General features: G+C 51.7%; 2 protein-coding genes across 27 annotated transcripts in view; both read right to left on the bottom strand.

Moving 5' to 3' along the window:
* The window catches only part of PCBP3 (poly(rC) binding protein 3), a 44,014-nt gene extending 28,962 nt beyond the window's left edge, over window positions 1–15,052 (bottom strand). For all 26 annotated transcript variants that reach the window (XM_064718508.1, XM_064718509.1, XM_064718496.1 and 23 more), the window contains exon 1: window positions 14,943–15,052. The gene's annotated coding sequence lies outside the window, so the exon portion shown is untranslated. The remainder of the gene's footprint in view (window positions 1–14,942) is intronic.
* LOC135450341 (uncharacterized) overlaps window positions 2,246–19,058 on the bottom strand; it is a 24,592-nt gene continuing 7,779 nt past the window's right edge. The window contains exons 6-9 of the mRNA XM_064718408.1: window positions 16,226–16,300; window positions 14,948–15,053; window positions 10,582–10,672; window positions 2,246–2,336 (exon numbers count right to left, since the gene is read on the bottom strand). Coding sequence (XP_064574478.1) covers window positions 2,332–2,336; window positions 10,582–10,672; window positions 14,948–15,053; window positions 16,226–16,300 — 277 coding nt within the window. The 3' untranslated portion in view covers window positions 2,246–2,331. The remainder of the gene's footprint in view (window positions 2,337–10,581; window positions 10,673–14,947; window positions 15,054–16,225; window positions 16,301–19,058) is intronic.

Genomic DNA, 19,058 nt, shown 5'->3' with positions numbered 1-19,058 from the left:
GGCTGCCCAGAGAGGCTGTGGGGTCCCGATCCCTGACAGTGTCCAAGGCCAGGCTGGACAGGGCTTGGAGCAACCTGGGAGAGTGGAAGGTGTCCCTGCCCATGGCGGGGGTGAAATGAGATGAGCTTTAAGGTCCCTTCCAACCCAAACCATCTGGTTCTGTGTCAAGACAGAAGGTGCTTTTGAAGGTGGGGAGAAGGAGAATATTTCCAAGGAAAAAGGCGATGACATTGCAGACTAAAGTAACAGGAATGGGCTGAGAGACTGTAACACAACAGGCAAGATCAGGAATTTTCAGGACTGAGCCTATTGTAAGGTGTACAATGGAGGAAAATAGTAACTGGCTGTGTTGGTTAACCCCAGGCCGGCTCCTGTGCATGGGAGGCAGTGCCAGAAAGGGTCAATAAGCAGATAGGTGGAGGTCAGCATTTCCAGTGCTCACAATGTGCCAGGAGATAAACTGCTCACCAGAGACATCACAGAATCATAAAATGGTTTGGGTTGGAAGAGAACTTAAGATATCCCATTCCACTCCCCTGCCATGGGCAGCGACACCGTCCACTATCCCAGGCTGCTCCAAGCCCTGGAGTCCAACCTCGCCTTGGACACTTCCAGGGATCCAGCTTCTCCAGGCACCCTGTGCCAGGGCCTCTCCACCCTCACAAGGAAGAATTTCTTCCTAAAATCTCATCTAATCCTCCCTTCTTTCAGTCCAAAGCCATTCGCCCTGGTCCTGTGGCAGGGAGGGTGTTTGCCATCCCCAGCTCCACATCCCTTGCAGGAGGAACCCTGCATCAGGCTGTTACGTAAATGCTTCCAATTGATTGAAAAAGTGGGTCATGTGTTAGCCAAATGCTCCTGGCTTTAAGATTTATCAGCATTATTAAATTAAACACGCTTCATGCTCCAGTGAGCAGGAAAGCTATATTGGCCTTTTCTTAATCATACTAGTGAAAGGTAAGTGTTTTATAGGGGGCTCATGGGCTCAATGGAAGGCATGGCAACAATAGATCCGAAGCATTTACTCTGGGCACAGGCCTCCCCCAACAGCCCTCATTCTACATGGACAAAGGGCTGGGAAAATTATCCCCCAGAATGTCATTTTGGGCATTTCAGAGCATTCCCTGCCTGGAGAGAACAATCTCAGCCCCTTCCTCTCCACCACCATGCTCTGCCTTGCTCACCATAGCTCTGAAATGGCTCCTTTGTCCCCCACTTGAAAGCCCTGAGGACACCATTACATGCGGCCCAATGGACAGAGGAGACACAGAGCCCTGCTCCAGCCCAGTGCCAAGCAGGTGCAGCCCCACAGAGGTGAAAGACATGGAACTGGGAGACAGAAGTGTCAGGCTAGGCCCCAGAAGGGAAGCTGCACAATGGGTCAAGCGAGGCTCTGCCAAGCACCACACCTGGGCAACCACAGGTGGAGGACTGGAGCATCCTTCTTCCACGTATGAGGAGCAGCCAAAAGGTTTTGCACCACAGCAAGGGGAGATCTGCCCCAAAGCACGACAATGTACTTCCAAAGGATGATCCCATGCCACAGTAAATAGGCCAGTTAATTGCAGCTTCCTTTGCAAAAGTGCCTAGAGAAGACATCATCAGTTCTCAGAGCAATCTGGTTCCTCCTTGGCTCAAATATATTAAATTCTGGGAAATTTCCTTAATCTATGAGGAAACCCCTATGTCTGAAAAAGCAACTCAGGAATCAGAGAACAAGGCATAGGAGGGAAAATGAGAGCCCAGACCAGCAGGGAAACTCCTCTTCCCCACGAGCAAACGTACGCACTCCAATTTTTCTCTTTTCTCATTTTTTAGAGGTTGGAACAATTGCCTCAGCTGGGGCTCTTGGGTTTATGCTTGCTGATACTTCACAAATACCAAAACATCCCTAAAATTGGAGTAATTCCCTTCCAATTAGGAGAAATCTGAACACTGTGTTTTGAATTAATTTAATAACACAAACATCACATCATCATACAGGAGGAGGCACATGAAGCAGAACAGGAGAAGGGAAATGGAGCTCTGGGCTGGATGTTGCTCTCCAGCCTAGCTTCCATACAGGAGCTGGAAAAAGCAGAAGCTGGGATCCAGGGAATCATGCCTCTGATATCCTATCAGGGATGCTATCCCTGACGGCAGGAGGCTCAGCTGAGCTTGAGCAGAGCCCAAATCCCTGCAGGGGGGCTGGGGGACGTTGCTGGCTCTGCCCTTGTCCTCCACTTCCTCTTCCTCCTGCCATGCATTCCTAGGGCTCGCTGGGTGCACGAGTCCCATACAAGCAACCTTTGCTTCCTAGAGTTGTTTTTGGGGGGCACAGGAATGTTCTGTTCAAGCTGTCCAGAAACAAACAGAGAGGACAACTCTGTGCAAAAATGCCCCACTGGCATAACTCACCCCCTCCCTGAAACGTTTGAGTGGAAAGTTCACGGGCACCACCAAGCCAATGCAAAGGAAAATGTCTCCATCACCCTCCCACACCCATCACAGGGCCTCTAGAAAATCCCACTTTCTTGTAGGCATATCACAGAATCACAAAATGGTTTGGGTTGGAAGGGACCTTAATGCTCATCTTGTTCCCCACCCCTGCTGTGGGCAGAGACACCTTCCACTATCCCAGGCTGCTCCAAGCCCTGTCCAACCTGGCCTTGGAACTTCCAGGGATGGGGCAGCCACAGCTTCTCCTGGTCAGTGCAGGCTGATAAAATCCAACACCTCAGAGCCCTGCTGACCAAGAGCCCTTGATGACCTGTGCAGGTAAAGAGCAGGGTGGGCAGGGCTTGGTCTGTGCAATCCCTGCTGTGCCACCTTCCCGAAGGACTACACCCAAACCCCTGCCCTGGAGCATCTTGGGTGCTCAGTGGTAATGCCATCCTGGAAAACATCCACCACACTTCCCAGACTCTCTGGCATTCCACAAACCCCACCAGCACAGATGTTAAAGACAGCCACAAATCCTTGGCATCCTCCAGCACACTGCAATGTTCCACAGCCAGGATTTCAAACAGGGGTGGCAGAATTTAGTGCTGGGAATTAACATCTGGGACAGAACATCCAACACTCAAGACAGCATTTTCCTCTGTGAGGGCATCTTCACAAAACTCAGACCAGGGTTTTCTGACCCTTGGAAAACTATGGATGTGTTGAAAGCAGAGAAAAGCCAGAGAGGCCAGGAAAGAGGATGTTTTTCTGACATTTCAGGCTCTATAGCCTGTTTTCTCAAGGAGCGCTGCCTGTCCATCTGCGTAAGCAGAGGCGCTTTCTCCCCACTCATCTCCCGCTGACTTGATCTTGCCATTAAGACCTAATCCGGGGATTTCCAGCGCGGTGCTTTAGAGGCTGGGAAGCTCGGCAATGCAGCCAGCTCAGGATTATGACGATGGCACAGTCTGGCCAGGTCAAGACAGGCTTGGAAGGAGGAAAAACCTTAAACCACATGGAAATGCATCAGCCACCAATGAGCTTCAGCTGCTGGGAGATGAAGCTGTGGGAAGGCAGTAGCACCATCTACATGAATGACACCAAAAGCCACTTGGGAACAAAGATGCAACTCCAGCTGCTGCCATTTTCCATAGCTGTAGTCATTTCGGTTAACCTTTCCTCCTCTCCAGCTTCGGTGGAAACATTTTCCCAAAAAAGATGCCCTGTGCCGTCCTAGTACGTCAGCCAGCAGGATATTCCTGCCTCTTCCCTGCCCATAACCATTAAAAGCAGCACAGGAGATGAACGTCCTGCTCTGGCCCCCACAGCAGGCATCTCTGGAGGCTTCTTTCTCAGTCACCTGCTCCCATTTCCCTGCTTCCCTCCAGCTGAGATCACAGCCTGACAGAATCAGGTTGGAAAAGACCTCTTTGAACACCGAGTCCAACTGTTTCCCCAGCACTGTCAAAGCAAACCCTGTCCCCAAGTGCCACATCAATGTGCCTTTTTAGCAGTTCCTGGGATGGAGACTCCACCACTGTCCTGGACAGCCTGTGTCAGTGCCTGACCACCCTTTCCATGAAGAAATTTTTCCCAATGTCCAATCTAAACCTCCTGGAGCACATCCTGAGGCCATTTCCTCTTGTTCTGAATGTCTGCGCTGATACAATGGTGCAGAGCTCCAGCGCAGTCACACTGCAGTGGGCACAGCCACATTCCAGCCAAACACCTGCCCTTCCCTCCAGGAGATTCCCAGCCGATTTCCTGGTTTTCTCCTTTATCTGGTGAACCTCACTTATAGTCTCAGGCATTAGCCTCCAACAAAGCAAGCTCAGTCCAGGGAGAATGGCTTGTTTTGTTGGGATGGCAGAACCGCTACTGCAATCTTTTGTATCAAGATCACTGGATGAAACCGTAGCCTTTCCCTGCCAACCTCCCCAGGATGATGGTTTGGAACATAATTTTCCCCACTGCACCAGGACAGCAGGATGACAGTACCTATCTCTGTGCCCTGACACATTTGTGGGAGACAAAACCTTGAGATTTGTGTTAATTGCAGGCTTAGAGGAAATTCAGGTACCTTAGAGATGCCTCTGCAGAGATCTAGGATGCAGAATTCCCATTCGCTCACATGAGCTGCTGCAGTGTTGCAAGCAGAGGTCACACACAGAGTGAGGGAAATGCAAGGTAGTAGCAGCAGGATGTTAGATGTCCTTAGGAAAGCCAGAAAACCTTGTTTGGGCTGTTTTCAGGGCTTTTTGATTGAGAGACCTTGAACCCGTTTAACCACTACTTCAACAATGTTATTAGAATTATTAAGAGTTATTCAAAGAATAACTTAATTTGCTTAATTAAAGCTAATTTTGGAAGGCTGGGGTGAGCAGGGAGGGGATGGGAACACTGTGCTATAATTCAGCCACTTCCAAATCACTCTTTTAATTACTTCTGGAACAACTTGCCAATGAGAACAGTATTTTCAGTGAATGTCACACTGCGTAAGAAACTTCCCCCTATGAGGTGATGAAAGCCAGTGCTCATTGCAGCTGGGTCCTCCATGACTCAGTGACCAGAAGCACTGGCACGTGTCTGTAAGCTTCTGGCAAGATCCCGAGCGCCAAGGAAATAACACTTCCTGGGATAAGGAACATCAACTCTTTCTCATTTTGTCTGCCAGCAGATTAAAGGATATATAAAAGGAATTACAGTTTTTTTCCTGAAATATCAGCTGTCGCCCTAAGATCAAGCCATTATTTTGGAGCATCCATGGGAGCTGCTGATGGTGCAGCGAGCATCAAGCACTGGCTGGGTCGCGGCTGATGCCAGGCGCTCCGGTGGGCCGAGGGAGGCAGAGCCAGCAGCAGCGCACTGCCCGCCTGGCCCGGGCGCTGCCGCGGGGCTCGGCACTGCAGAGCGGGGCGGGCTCTGCCGCAGGAGCCCAGCCAGGGGAAAGCATCCCCAGCGTCACTGCCCGGCACTGCAGAGAGCAGGGAAGAGACTGCTTCGGCGCCACGCTCTGCGTCCGCGTCCCTGACCGAGAGTGGGACCTGGGGAGCACCGCGAGCAGCGCTGCAGCCGGACCAAGCCCACCAGATAGCGGAGTAACTGTGGCGGGTGCAGGGAGCTGGGGTGGGTGAAACCACTGGAAAATGGCTGGGAAATGCTCTAAAACCCCCCGAAACATTGCTCAGGGACACTCCTGTTAAAACGCCAGGTGACAACCCAGGTGGGAGAAGCTCTTGGCGAGCAGAGCAAGAAGCCAAAATGAGTGCAGCAATGTGAAGAAAATAAGATAGAATTTTGCAACTTAACTGCGTGCAATTAAGTGCGCAGGAACAGAGGAAATGCTCCCCCTCCACCTGAAAGTGGCTGGGAGTGACAAGCTGAATTGCAAGACCAGGAGAAGGAAACCAGGAATGGTGAACTGGCTCTTCCAAGGAGATCCAGGCAGCAGACAGCAACCCCACAGGCCTGGGGCCAGCAAACACGGACCCACAGGCAAGGGCTGGAGGAACCAGGGCTCTGCAGCGCAGGAGGGCAGAGGGACACAGGGCCTTGAGCGAGGGGCTTAAAGCTACACTGAAGAAGAACCAGGAAAAGAGCTTCTCCACAGCCATGCCATGCTGCCAGTTATCCTTCTTTAAATCTTCCAAACGTTCATGTGTTGGCAAATAAAGTTCATCTCTGTTCAACAACCACATTTACAACCTTGGCACTAAGACAGATGCACCCAATTCAGGGTTATTTCCTCCCAGCCAAAGGCCAAGGAATGGAAGTCAGGAGGTGCCACCTTGCAGCAGGAGATGCCTCCACAGATGCCCCAGGGATGCCCTGCTAGGGTTGAGCATCAGCCCCATAGGACCCATATCTTGCCCCAAAGGAGCCAGGGCAGTTGGAAACATGCCCCAAGAGATGAGACAGTCAAATATGAGCCCCCTAAGTGCCAGATTTTAGATGTCATTTTTCAGGGGAACCCAAAGGACTCCCCAAAAAGGATGCTCACGGCCACAGACTTGTGCTGGATGCTAGCAAAGGAGAGAGCACAGGGAGGTGTGTGGACCTCCAGAGACCAGCAGTTTGTTCCCCAGCATTATGGAAATGAGAGGCACAGCACTGCAAAAAGCTCCAGGCACATTCCCAACATGCTTGCAGCTGGTGGACAGCTGACAGGAGAATCCCTCAATGGACCTGGGAAAGCAGAAAGTGCCCACTTTCCAGGGCACCCTGCAAAACAGCTAAGGATGCAACCAGGAGCATCTCTCCACAGTGCCCAGCAGCAGCCATCCCACAACCCCCCTCATTCACCTCCTCCAGAGCCTGCTGGCTGCCCTGGCTTTAATCCCACAGGCAGCATCATCCCAATAATTTCCTCCATTTTCAATCTACTTCCCTTCATTTTCAATCCACTGATCTGGGGGCAGTCCACAAATCCCTTCATTCTGAGAGTGAAGCAATCTACTGCTTCATCTCATCCCATCTCCATTTCTCTAATCCCTGGAAACAGGAATGAGGTTCGGAGCACGTGGGCTGCCCCGGAGCAGTCTGTCCAGGCACTGCTGGACAGAAACATGGGGGGCTGGGGCTACTCTCATGAATGCCACCCAACTTCCCAAAGCACCTGGGGCAGTTCCAAGCCCCTCCTGATCCAGGGATGGGGGAATAGGTCTTCCCACTCTCCCCAGCTGCCATGCTAGGGACATAAGGGACAGATTAGGTGCAGCACAGAAACATGTGGGGATCAATCAAGGGTGATGGGGGGAGTTACAAACATCCTGGTCCCATCAATCCCGGTCGAATCCAGTACTCCTTGTCCGCAATCCCAAACCCATGACCTTCCCCTCGGCCATAGATGCTCTTTGGGAATGGTAGACTGATCAGTGGGAAATGGGAGTCTTGTTTCTGCCTTCCCTGGAGCAGCGACCCAGCACCCTGAGGGGCTCGGTCGGGATGCAGACTGACCCCATCCCTCCTTTGCCAAGCCCCCACTGGAGCAGGGCTGGAGGAGGCAGAACCAGGGGATCCCACACCCATGGCCACCACAGGGCCATGTCCCACCCGACACTGCCCCCAGCCCAAAGGAAGGGGCGGCAGGGCCGTGTGTGACAGGGCTGCGTGGTGGCCGTGCTGGGCTGCGCTGTCCCCATCCTGCGCAGCACTGGCTCTCCCTGCTTCAGCTGGCGAGGAGGAGGATGGGGGCCCTCGGCATCCGGGGGTGGATCGCCAGCGTGCTGCGCTCAGACCCTGACAGCAGGCTCCAAAACTGTCACTCCCGATCTGTTTTCACTTCAGCTAAACCTCAGCCCCGATTACAATCAAGGAGAGCCGCCTCTCCTTTCCCCTTCTCCCTGTGGTAGGTCCTCTGTAACCTCGGGTCTCAATGCTGAGCCAAACCCCAGCCAGGGAATGGGTGAACTGGCTCTGCTGGGAAATGGGGCTGCTGGAGATGGGGTCACGACTGCCCCTGTCCCCAGGCCTGGCCCTGGAAGTGAGGGCACACCCACTGCAGTGGTTGCATCCCTGAAGGGCCGTGGGTCTGTCAAAATCCATGGGGGATGCACCTCTGATATCACCAATGCCACAACCAGCCTCTGCCATGGGTGTTATCCAGCTCCAAGGTTGCATCCATGGGATGGAGGGGGTTTGGTGGCAGTAGGGTGCCCCCACTGCCTGCTGCCAGCTCACTTAGCAACCCCCAAATTAAATAAATAAATTAAACCAGATCTGTGTGTGTGCATGCGATCACAGCACCAGGATGGATGTGTTCAGCAGAAAGCTGGGAAATGCTCAGCGGATGGAGACAGCCCTCATCGACTGGGGAAGCTTTCAGATTCCCTTTCCAACTGAGCTGGCCACAAAGCAGGTGCGGAGAACCATCGGACTCCCGCCATGGGGGCTGTCACCCATCCTCGCGCTGCAGGACTGGGGGGCTCAAGGGCAGAGGTGCCACCCTGCGGGTTTGGGGACCGTCCCCTGCTCTCCACAGGCACACAAAGCCTGCAGTCAGGGCTCCCAGGGCTCCACTACCACCGGGATCAAGCTCATCCCAGTGTGCCAGGCACATTCCGCCCGCAGCACGGAGAGCCATGCCGCCAGCAAGGTGCCCTCTCCGCCTGCTCCGCAGCAAACACCCATTTTCCAAGAGGGAGTCTGGAAAAAACAACTGATCCCCTGGGAAAAGCAATCCTGGGACCACCAAAGCAGCATGGCTGGCTGGCACCCAGGGGAGTATCCCCCAAGGTGGCTAGTGAGCAGTTCCCCGTGGCCCCCAGTCCACCACTGAGGGATTTGCTCCATCCGCCAGCGATCCCAACAGCATTCCTCTTCCCGCATCCCACGCCACACTCTAGCAGCTTCACCAATGCTATTTGGAAAGTATTGAAATAATGTTGGAGGCACTTATAAAGAGATTTGTCCCAGCAGCCTTTTGTCCCCACCTCAAAATGACCATTTTTCTTTGAAGGAATAAGCGTCCTCTTAATGCAGCAAGATTAAAAGAACATTTCCTGCAGTTGTTTCTCAAGAAGAAAAATTTGCTTTTGTGTCTGAGAACGCTGAAAATGTTTATATAAACAAATCCCTAAAAGAAAGGGGGAAGTCTGAGATTAAGTGCTTTGGAAATATTACCAAGTTATTCTAGAATTCTGTATTAAGAGCAAAATGCCAGCTATTAGGAAAGAATGCCTACTGTTGTTTTTTTTTAATTCAGGGTTGGGTTTCTGTATCAAAATGCAGCCTAGCATCTGTCCTTGCATCTGTCAAAACAAAGGTCAATCATTTTATGGAAACTTAAACACAATGTCCTTGAGCTACTGTTTTTTTCTTGTTTATTTTTAAGCTGGACGTGACTTCCAATTAATAAAATCAGACTTTTTAAGATGGTTCACATTCAAATCGCATTATCCCAGAAATCTCAGATTATGAGAAAAACATATCTGAGAATATTTTTCCTTTATAGTATGGAGATGATAATTTGGGGTTGATTTCAACAGCTTTTAAGTACTCTACAACATTTGACACTAATATTTCACTTTTCTACTTACAAAGAGATCATGAAACCAAGCAAAATACAACAGAAACATGACAGTTTCAGGAAGAATTTTGACACCCTTTTTAAGGAAAATGGGTATCTGAGGGCAAACAGAAAAAAAAGCGAGCATCATAATAAAAGGGATTCCTCTCTCTGAATCAAATTTCCCCAGCAAAAGGAAAGAAAATGAATGAAAATAGGATGGAATTAAATAATAAGAATATTTACAGCATTAGAAATTAATGGGTGTAGAATGGAAATAGAAATATTTTTTAAAAATACTGGAACTAGAATGGAATTCAAAATAAAAATATTTAAAGTTTGGAAATATACTGGAACTAAAAAGTAGAAATATCTAAAACCAAACAAAACAAAATAACAGAAGGTAAAAATCAAATTAATCAGGGTTGGGGGTTTTATTATTAGCCACACTAAGACATGATTATTTTATTGTTCATTGTTATTTTAGTGTCCATTCCTTGAAGGCGATTCCATTCGTGCCATTCCCACCCAAGAGCACACACAAGTGACACTGTCCAAAGCCTGACCTGCAAATCACGGAATTTAGGAAGAGCTGGATATTCTGGTTAAGGAAGAGATGGATGCCTCCCTACCCACGGCGGCACTGGCTGCTGGGCATGGGTAAAATGGAATTTAACTAAAATAACTAATTTAACTAATTATTTAATAAATAATTTAACTAAAGTGCACGCTTCGAGAACGATGATTTTGCAAAACAAAGTTGCAGCAAGATTTGCCAAATTTAACTCACAAAAAATATTTGGAATTTTTTTTTTTTTGCAAAAACAAAACCAAAAAGATAATTGGCAAAATAATTTCCCACAAATATTTTGGGAATTTCTCCTAGGAGAGACTTTGGGAACAGCCGCTAACTTAAGGGAATCCCATTGCCTGCACGCCGATGTCTCCCACAATCCCACCTCACACTGCCACAGATGTAAATTTCCTCCAGGAGAGATTCCCTTAAAACTGCTCCTAAGCACACAAAGCTCTTCCAACCCACACCAGAGCCCAGGACCCGGCTCATTCCAGGACTCTTCCCTGACTTACACTGGTGGGAAAAGTTGCCCGCTGCGGGTGGTCTTCCACCAAGACAATCTGTTAAATCTCCTTACCTTTCCCAAAGAACCGCTCTCGTGCCGCTTTGGCAGGAGGGGGATCCAGACAGATGGCCAGTCTTTTCACGTTTGGAAAGGATGAAAAATGCTACAGGGGGGAAGAAAAAATCCCAGTGATTTTTTTCTTATTCCGCTGTTCAGCGCAGAAGGGCTCCCAACCTCATTGGCCCTGGGAGACCCACCACGTGGCACGGGATGAAGGGCACGTGACCTATTTTCTCCCAAATCCCTGGGTTTGCTGGAAAGGGGGATGCACCCACTGCTGATGCTCTTGTCATTTCATGGACTTTGATTTATTTATTTATTTTTATTATTTTTTTTTAAGGCCACTGAGCAAATCTGGATGCCCTGAGGTGATGAGGGCGAACCAGCCAACACTTCCAACACAAAGGAGAAAGGATCTCAGCATCAGATGAGCTCTGGTGCGCTGCCTGTGTGCAGGGGGAATTTTAGGCATGTTTTAGAGGGTTTCTGCCCACCCAGTGCAGGGCCAGAGCCTCCAGGAGGGACAGGAGGGCTGTGCCAAACCCTCCATCTCAGAGGCAGCAGCACAGTGGGAAGGAGCAGGCTGAAGCCCTGCCTGCACATCCCAGAGTTCAGCTGGCTCCCTGTAGGAAGCGGGTACGTTACAACTGCTCCATCACCCCAACCAGATGATCTCGTGCCCCAATGCTGCTCCTGACCCCTCCTCAGCTGTGCCCATCCTCTGCTGCCCTCCTGGCTGACGCACCCAACAACTGCTCCAAAAGATGACAAGCTCCTCCTCTGCAGGCTGCTGGAACAGCTTTCTGGGAAGCTGGACCACGAGCAGGGAGGGAGCGTGGCACACGCCAGGTGGGCACTGCCCGCTCCCACCAACCCTTGGCCACACCAGGCCCAAAAGGTGTTTCAGTGTCCCGCCCCACAGACACTCACCCAGCCCAAAATGCAGCACAATTCTGGGCATCCCAAAAAGATCCCCAAGACTCTGTGGAGCAAAGAAAGCCAAGCCACTGCTCTCAGTGTCTGATTTTGACTGGTGCTGGGGGTGTCCCCTTGTCCCAGCTCTGAGCCACCACATCCCAGCTGGCCATGGTCCACAGGCCAAGCATCTCCTGTCCTTCCCTCAGTAGCCAGGGCAGGTACCAGCCCTTTGGTGTCCACACATTCCGTTTGGGGAAGGGAAAAGGAATTTTTGGAGCCCCAGATAGCCTCATGTTTTGTCCATCAGAGCTCAAGCCAGTTGGACTAGCCAGAAGAGGCATTTTTCTGGCAACTCAAGTCTCCACTGGTCTGTGCCAACTCTTGGCTGTGCCATCTTTCCATGCCACACCTGTTCACCTGAAAGCCACGGCCAAATCCACCTTGGGCATCTACCCGTGGCAGAGCCCTTCTGCAGAGCAGCTGTCCCCAGCCACCCCATCACCCAAGGGCTCAAGACCTTTTATCCAGGGGGGGCACCTAAGGCTCCTGGGAGGACCAGCTGAGCTTGGTGAAGCAGCCGTGGCCACCTCCAGCCCTTCTTGGCATCACCACTGTGTTCCAAATGTTGGTTCTTCCTTGCAGATGTTCCCCTTCCACAGCTCTGCACAGAGATGGGAAGCATGAGAACCATAGCCTCTAATTCCAGATTCTTCCTGAGGCCAGACTGTCTCACCATGCTGTTCCCAAAACCACAAGTACAGCCATAAAAGGCCTCAAACAGTGTAGAAAAGTGCAGGGTTTCACCCAAATCCTCTCTGGCTCAGAGGGTCACACTCCTGCCAGATCATGGACGCTCAATTCCAATAAATACACACTGAGGGAGAAACTTTCCACACTAAAATTTTCAAATGCAAACTATGGCCACAGCCTAAAGCACCATCTCATCGCTTGCCCCTCCCATGTTTTCTGATGGCCACAGAGAAGAAACCTGAGCACCCTGGGATAGTGGAAGGTGTCCCTACCCATGACAGGGGTTTGGAACGAGATGACCTTCAAGGTCCCTTCCAACCCAAAGCATTCCATGATTCTGTGGTTCCATGAACCTCCACCCCATCTTTCAGCCCCCTCCTCCTTCCCCAGCAAAGCTAAAGCTGGGTCCCCAGTAATCTTCCCAATAATTATATAATAGAGAGGCAGTGGATAAATCATTTCAGGCCACTGTGCCGACAGAAAGCAAGCTGGATTAAAAGATCAGAACAAGCAATACTTAGATTAAAATGGTTTGTTATTTTAAGCTGCAGGAAAAAATCTGTGGCCAAAGCACAGAAGACGCGAAGCTAAGGCGCATCATCTTCTTTCCCCAAAACCTGACCTTTTTGCGGATATGCCAAGACAAGTTCTAAGTGTCCAACCTCAAATCAGGTTTTGCTTCCCAACTGGTAAAATACGCATTTTGCCAGTTCACATGACATTTTAGCTAAAGATTAAGAGATGCTTCAAGTGGAATTTTGCCCATGTGAAGCCATCAGAGCCCTTAACTCAGGAGAACCAGTGCATGGCTTGGCAGATAACATCACTGCCTACAAAAAATGTGGCTCCTGGCAAGATGGGCACCAACCCCTTTCCCTTGCCCCGTGCCTCCCCACAGCCCCGAGCTGATGGCAGGCGCTTGCCAGGCTTACCGGCAGTGCAGAGGCGGCAGTGGCAACAGGGAGAAGCCCATCAGACAGTGGGATGGCTCTCCACAGGGACCTATATGTTGTCCCCCTAGCCCCCAGCAAGGTCAGCGGCCTGGGGTGCTATGCTCTGACTGATGGCTTTGGAAGGGCGTGAAGGGGAGGCAGGAACAAAAGGGGGAGAGAGGGAGGTGGTGCTGGGGGCTGAGCTCTCTGCAGGGCATGGCGCTCATCAGCCCAGTTTGGATCGATTGGTGATTCACCTTCAAGTTCAGATTGAGCAGAAGGGTCAAACTGGGAAATGGTTTGGCACTGGCAGGCACGTCCCCATCACCACCCTGCAGCCTCATGTCACAGCTGTTTGCCTTGCTGGAATGGACAATTCCCACCCGACAGCATCTCCAGAATCAGCATTCCCACCTGAGCACATTGCTAACCCTGTAGCATCAGCAGTGACCACTCATCCCATCACCTGGATGGGAGATGGAGCAGCAGGTTTTTCAGAGTAAAGTACCAGAACATCCTGAGTTGGAAAGGATCCACAAGGATCATTGAGGCCAGGTCCTGGCCCTGCACAGGACAATGCCCACAATCCCACCTTGTGCTCTTCCAGGTGTCTCTCCCAGCTGTAGTTTTGCTATAAAAATGTCACGGTACCACAAACACAGGATCTGCCTGGGGTTCCGACAATGGAATCCCATGGGGCAAGAGGTCCAAGACACAGCCTTGGGGAGGGCCTGGACAGAGACAAGCACCAGGCTCCTCTCCCTCCTGTGGATGCAGGAGAGACCTGGGAGAAGGGATAGGATGGTAGGTAGGGAGCATGAGAAGGCAGAAAAGTTATGTCAGAGGCCTTACCAGAGGGAGATGGGAGTATGAGATGTTGTGATGTTCACCAAAATTCCACTTTATATTGTAGGAAAGTGTATTCACTAAAGCCAGAGAACAAAACACACTTGCTGGACAGGTGATGGTGGAAACTCAGACCAAACACAACCAGTACCCACCACATCAACAGAGGCCATGGGTAAACCTCCTCAGAGTTTTCTTTGGCAAGTTCTATCCTTGCTGCACCTCACTGGGTCACCTGTGGCTCCACTGGGAAGCCTCCATCCCCCTATCCAAAACCCACCCTTGTGCTGCAGGTGCAGGCTCTTTGCTCTGGCCAGTCTCTCCCGATGTTTTCCAGGCAGAAAACAGGGATAAGTGACACTCATAAAAGGAATGGGAGAAGAGAAATGGGTTTGTCTGTCGGTACAATTCTGCTTTATGGAGCTGTCTTCTCCCTCGGAGACACGCATCCTCCCCTCCGCTAATGGAAACGCTGCCCTGCCATCCATTCGTGCCAGTCAATGCCTGGGACAACACGATGGCCTAGGGCCACTCCGGATCTATTTTAGTCACAAAAGCAGAGTGGCTGATGAAAATCACTCCATCTCTGCACTTCCCAGCTTAGCTCTTTTGCTGGTTTTAATGGAATGGCCAGCGTGGCGGAAAGCAGGCGGCAAGGGCGGAGACGGCGGGTTGAGAGATCTGCACAGATGCAGGAGAGGGAGAGAGGCCCCAGCACCCTCCCTGGGGGTGCTTTACAGCCTGAGGGACCTGCAAAGATCACTCCTCCCAAGATTTGCCCAGAGAAGCTGTTGCTGCCCTGTCCCTGAAGTGTTCTGGGCCAGGTTGGACGGGGCCTGTGGAAGTGTCCCCATGGAACAAGATGAGCTTTAAGGCCCCTTCCAATCTGAGCCATTCTGGGATTGTATGACTTGGAAAGGATCTTACCTTACCCTAGAGGATGGCCTCAAGCTCCAGAGTGATTCCTGGGAAGGTCTGGCTGCACCAGAAAAGGGCATGCTGAGCGTGGGGGGGAGCCCAGCAGTCCACGGCACAAGCCTGCAGACAAGAACACAGCAGAGGTTAAGGCACGGCACAGAGGAACGACCAAAGCTGCTTAATGTGAACTTGACAGAGAAGTAAAACACAGACTGGGTTGGGGGTCAGGGGAGAATGATCAAGAGCATCACCTCCAGGTTGTGTTTAGGTAGGCAAGCAGATTTTTTTTTCCTACATTGCAAAGAGGTTTGGGCAGACCCTCAGCATCCACCAACCACAGGAAATCATCCTGTGGAGGAGGAGATCCCTGGAATGCCAGAGAGACTCCGGGGTGCTCACAGCCCAGCAGACCTCCTCTGTGGTCACCTCCCTGTGGCTGTGCCCAGCTGAGGAGCCAGGAGCCTGCTTCCTGCAGAAATCCAGCAGTGGTGGAAAGGATCCAGCACGTTTCAGCACCATGAGTTCCAGGTGCCAGCTGGATTTTCGCTGCTGCTCCCAGTAAGTTAACTGGGGCATGCACTACCCGTCAATACAATCGATGGAGCAGCCTCAGCCACTAATAAACTGAGTGCCAGAGGGCTGGAAAACCTCTCCACTGCCCAGAATATTCCCCAGGCAGCAGGGTGAGTGAGCTGCAGATCCCTTGCTTGAACTTGGTGCTGCTCTTAACGTGCTGGGGCATCTTATTAACAGGGAAATTGTTAAACAGGAATTGTTAACAGGGAAAACCTGCCTCTCCTGGTGACTCAGCAACCTCCGTGCTCATCCCCAGTGACCCCGGCACTTCCCTGCCATGGGAAGGAGCTTGTCAGTGGAAGGGGAGCCCATGGGACCTCCTGAGGTCAGTCTTCAGCCTGGCTGATGCTCATACAGCATCAGCACTAAGGTCAGACCGGGTTGCCCAGGGCTTTATCCCTTTGGGGCTGAAAACCTCCAAGGATGGAGCATACACAGCCTCTCTCAGGAACCAGCTGTCCTCAGAATTCATGTTTTTTCTCTCAACAGTTCTCTCCATGTCCTCCAAGGTACTGGCTATGTCCCCAACTGGTGTCACCTACAAGCAGCACAGGTGCCAGGATGGACTCTGAGGGATTTCCCTGCTCTCCACTGAGCCTACACCAGCCAGATAAATTTTAAATCCCAGTAACTTCTGCAATCGCAACACCCAGTCCCATGGGCTCTGGCCAAAAGGAAAAGCCTGGAAAAGACGGAAACCCCAAAGTGTGACTCACCGTTGGAGGACCCGCAGGGCCAGGTCAGGGACCCCGTGGAGTTGGTGGTCAGCAGTGCAGGAGGCAGGGAAGGATCTGGAAGACAGCACATGCTGAGAAGCCCACCTGGAATCCACAGAGCATCCTCCCAGCCCTGCTGCCGTGGCCAAGGGCAACACAGGGAACAGGGAAGCCCAGGGCCAAATCAGAGGAGTCCTTGGTAATTGTTTTATTCCAGTCAGTACCAATTGCTGGTCACTGATTCCAGGACTGATAACAAGAAGGGAAAATCCTCATCATGGCACCAGTCTCATCTACACACCCATGAAAAGGGAGCTCAGGCAAGCATTTGGCAATGCTGGAAGGACAAGGGGTTGCAAGGAAACCCCAATCCTTCTTCCCAGAGCCAGTGTGGGGACAAATCAACCTGTATCCCATAAATTCATGGGGGAAGAGACTTGTACTTATCTCCTGGGTCTTAGATTTGAGTTTTTCCCAAGGCAAGGCTTAGCATTCAGCAAACTCAGCATTAAGGAATTTTTTTGCAGTTTTCTTAAACAAAAATGGGTCCATCTTTCAGCAGCTCTGCTCCTTGTTATGTCCCATCCAGCACCTGCCACATAGCACCACAGTAGCTCCTTCCTCATCACTGACCAGTCCAAGGCACTCAGAAATTGTCTTAAAAGGTATCCTGAGATGGATAAACAACATTTGGGCTGCTGGGGGACTATCACCCTTGCCATTTCCCAAATCCTCTCTCCAGCATGGCTAAAGGCCCTGCAGCTTGTGGCTGCCCCGACAGTAAAAGGAAAGGAACCAACTGAATTTTTTTTCCTGGTTGCTCTCTCCAGTGAAGCATGCATTTCCAGGAGAGGCAGCAGTAGGCTTCTCCCACCAAAAACCTTCCATCTGCTGATCCATGGCAGTGGAGAGCACAGCTCCATCCCTACACGGCCAGCTCGCCTGCTAGCTCTCATGGACTACGTCAGGAAATTTGGTCAGGAATGTTCAAAAGCATCACTCAGGATGCTGAAGGAGTCATTTCTCAACAGCAGAGTGCCCAAATCCCAGCAAAATCCCGCCTCTTGCTCCCAGAAAAAAAGCACCTGATGCAAGGAATTCCAACGCATCGAGATATGACCAATCCCAAAAATCAGCCTCTGGAGACTACAGGATTTCACTGCCCTTAGCTCATCCCAGTGAGGCCACAGGGACCCAGGGGCTGGGCAGCACCCACAGCTTGATGACTCCCCCTGCACTGGAGCCCTTGGCCACTCCATTCCAGGGGGCTCGAAATTTGGTCTGGGATGGGAATAGAGGAAACACAAACACGTGGACAAATCTGGGGCCATCAGCAGAATGCCAAGGAGAAGGACTGAGGGTGGCTCCTTGCTCATGCCCATCTTCCAAGGTGAGCTGGTGGCACTTCCATGTGGGGGCAGCTCCCATGCCTGGTCCCACAGGGTTGTGAAAACTCCCTGCTCTCCTACCACCCCAAATACCACATCCCCTACTCCACACCACTCCCCTTCCCCAAAAATACCAAAGCCTGATGCGACACCCACCCTGCCTCTCCTGCAAACTCAGGACTTCAGCTTCCCCTCGCTGGTGAGTCCCTGGATTTTTGTGACCCTCAGGAACCTTCCTTGGGATGTCTGGGACCATGGGGCACACGTGCAAGGTCCAAGCTCTGCAGAGAGCGTGGAGACCTTGGAGAGGTCCTATAGCTTTGCTGTGACCCTCCAGGGAAAATTCAAGGTCTTTTGGAAGGCATGCCGTGCAATGGTGAGGGAGGGATGGGATGGGAATGGGAATGGCTGCGATGGGATGGGTGGTATGGGGATGAGACAGGATATGACGGGATGAGATGGATGGAATGGGGCAGGATAGGATGGGATGGGATGAGAGGAGATGGGAATGGAGATGGAATGGGATGGGATGGGAATGGGATGGGAATGGAGATGGGAATGGAGATGGGAATGGAGATGGGAATGGAGATGGGAATGGAGATGGGATGGGATGGGGATATTCTCCCACCACACCACCAAACCCTGATACACAGTATACCCCAAAGGCAGGAATACCAGTGAGATGGCTCCATCTGCATTGACCCCCAAGCTGCCAGCCCCCTCTGTGCTGGAGGGAACTCCCCTTCTCTCTCCTGGGGATGCAGCAGCCCCCACACTGCCGGGATCTGCGTGGCTCTGGGGTTCTGGGCTCCCTGTGCAGGGAGAGAGGGATCCTGCCCTGACCCGTGTTCCCATCACCCGCCCGCCCGGGTGCTCCACGCAGACAGAGGCAACGATTGTGATGTCCCAGTGAACAAGTTGTCGGGATGCATCAGCCTCAAAGAGCAGCCTTCAGAGCTGCCTTCTCCTCCCCTGCGATGCCTGGGCGAGGAAAACCAAATCCAGCTCCAAGCACGCACACACACACACACACACACACACACACACACACACACACACCGCGTCACCAGTGCCTGAGGTTTTCCAGCCTTTTAGCTAAAAATCCTTGCAAACCTTGCAAATGAGGAGGGGGAGGCAGCGAGCCCGGGGCGGGGGTCAGAGGGGAGGCGCTGCCCAGCTGGCAGAGGGGCAGCCCCACGGGCAGAGCCCCGTGACGTAATGGAACCTGAGCGCTGCAGAGCCGTCAGGAGCATGGGCAGAGATGAGCTGAGAAAAGCCATGAGCAGAGCTGACATCTGCCCCCTGGGTGGGTACCTAATGAGCGGAGACACTGTCCATTTGTGGAGATGAGGAAAAGTTAAAAGATTTCCAAGCTGACACCTGGCAGCCTCCATCGGTGCTCCTGACCACACAGCAGGGCAAGGAGAACAGTGGTCGCCCCCCGG

Source organism: Zonotrichia leucophrys, chromosome 7 (assembly GCF_028769735.1).
Source record: "Zonotrichia leucophrys gambelii isolate GWCS_2022_RI chromosome 7, RI_Zleu_2.0, whole genome shotgun sequence".
NCBI classification, from domain to species: Eukaryota; Metazoa; Chordata; class Aves; order Passeriformes; family Passerellidae; genus Zonotrichia; species Zonotrichia leucophrys.
The sequence above is the reverse complement of the archived record's forward strand: the minus strand, read 5'-3'. Positions and strand labels throughout refer to the sequence as shown.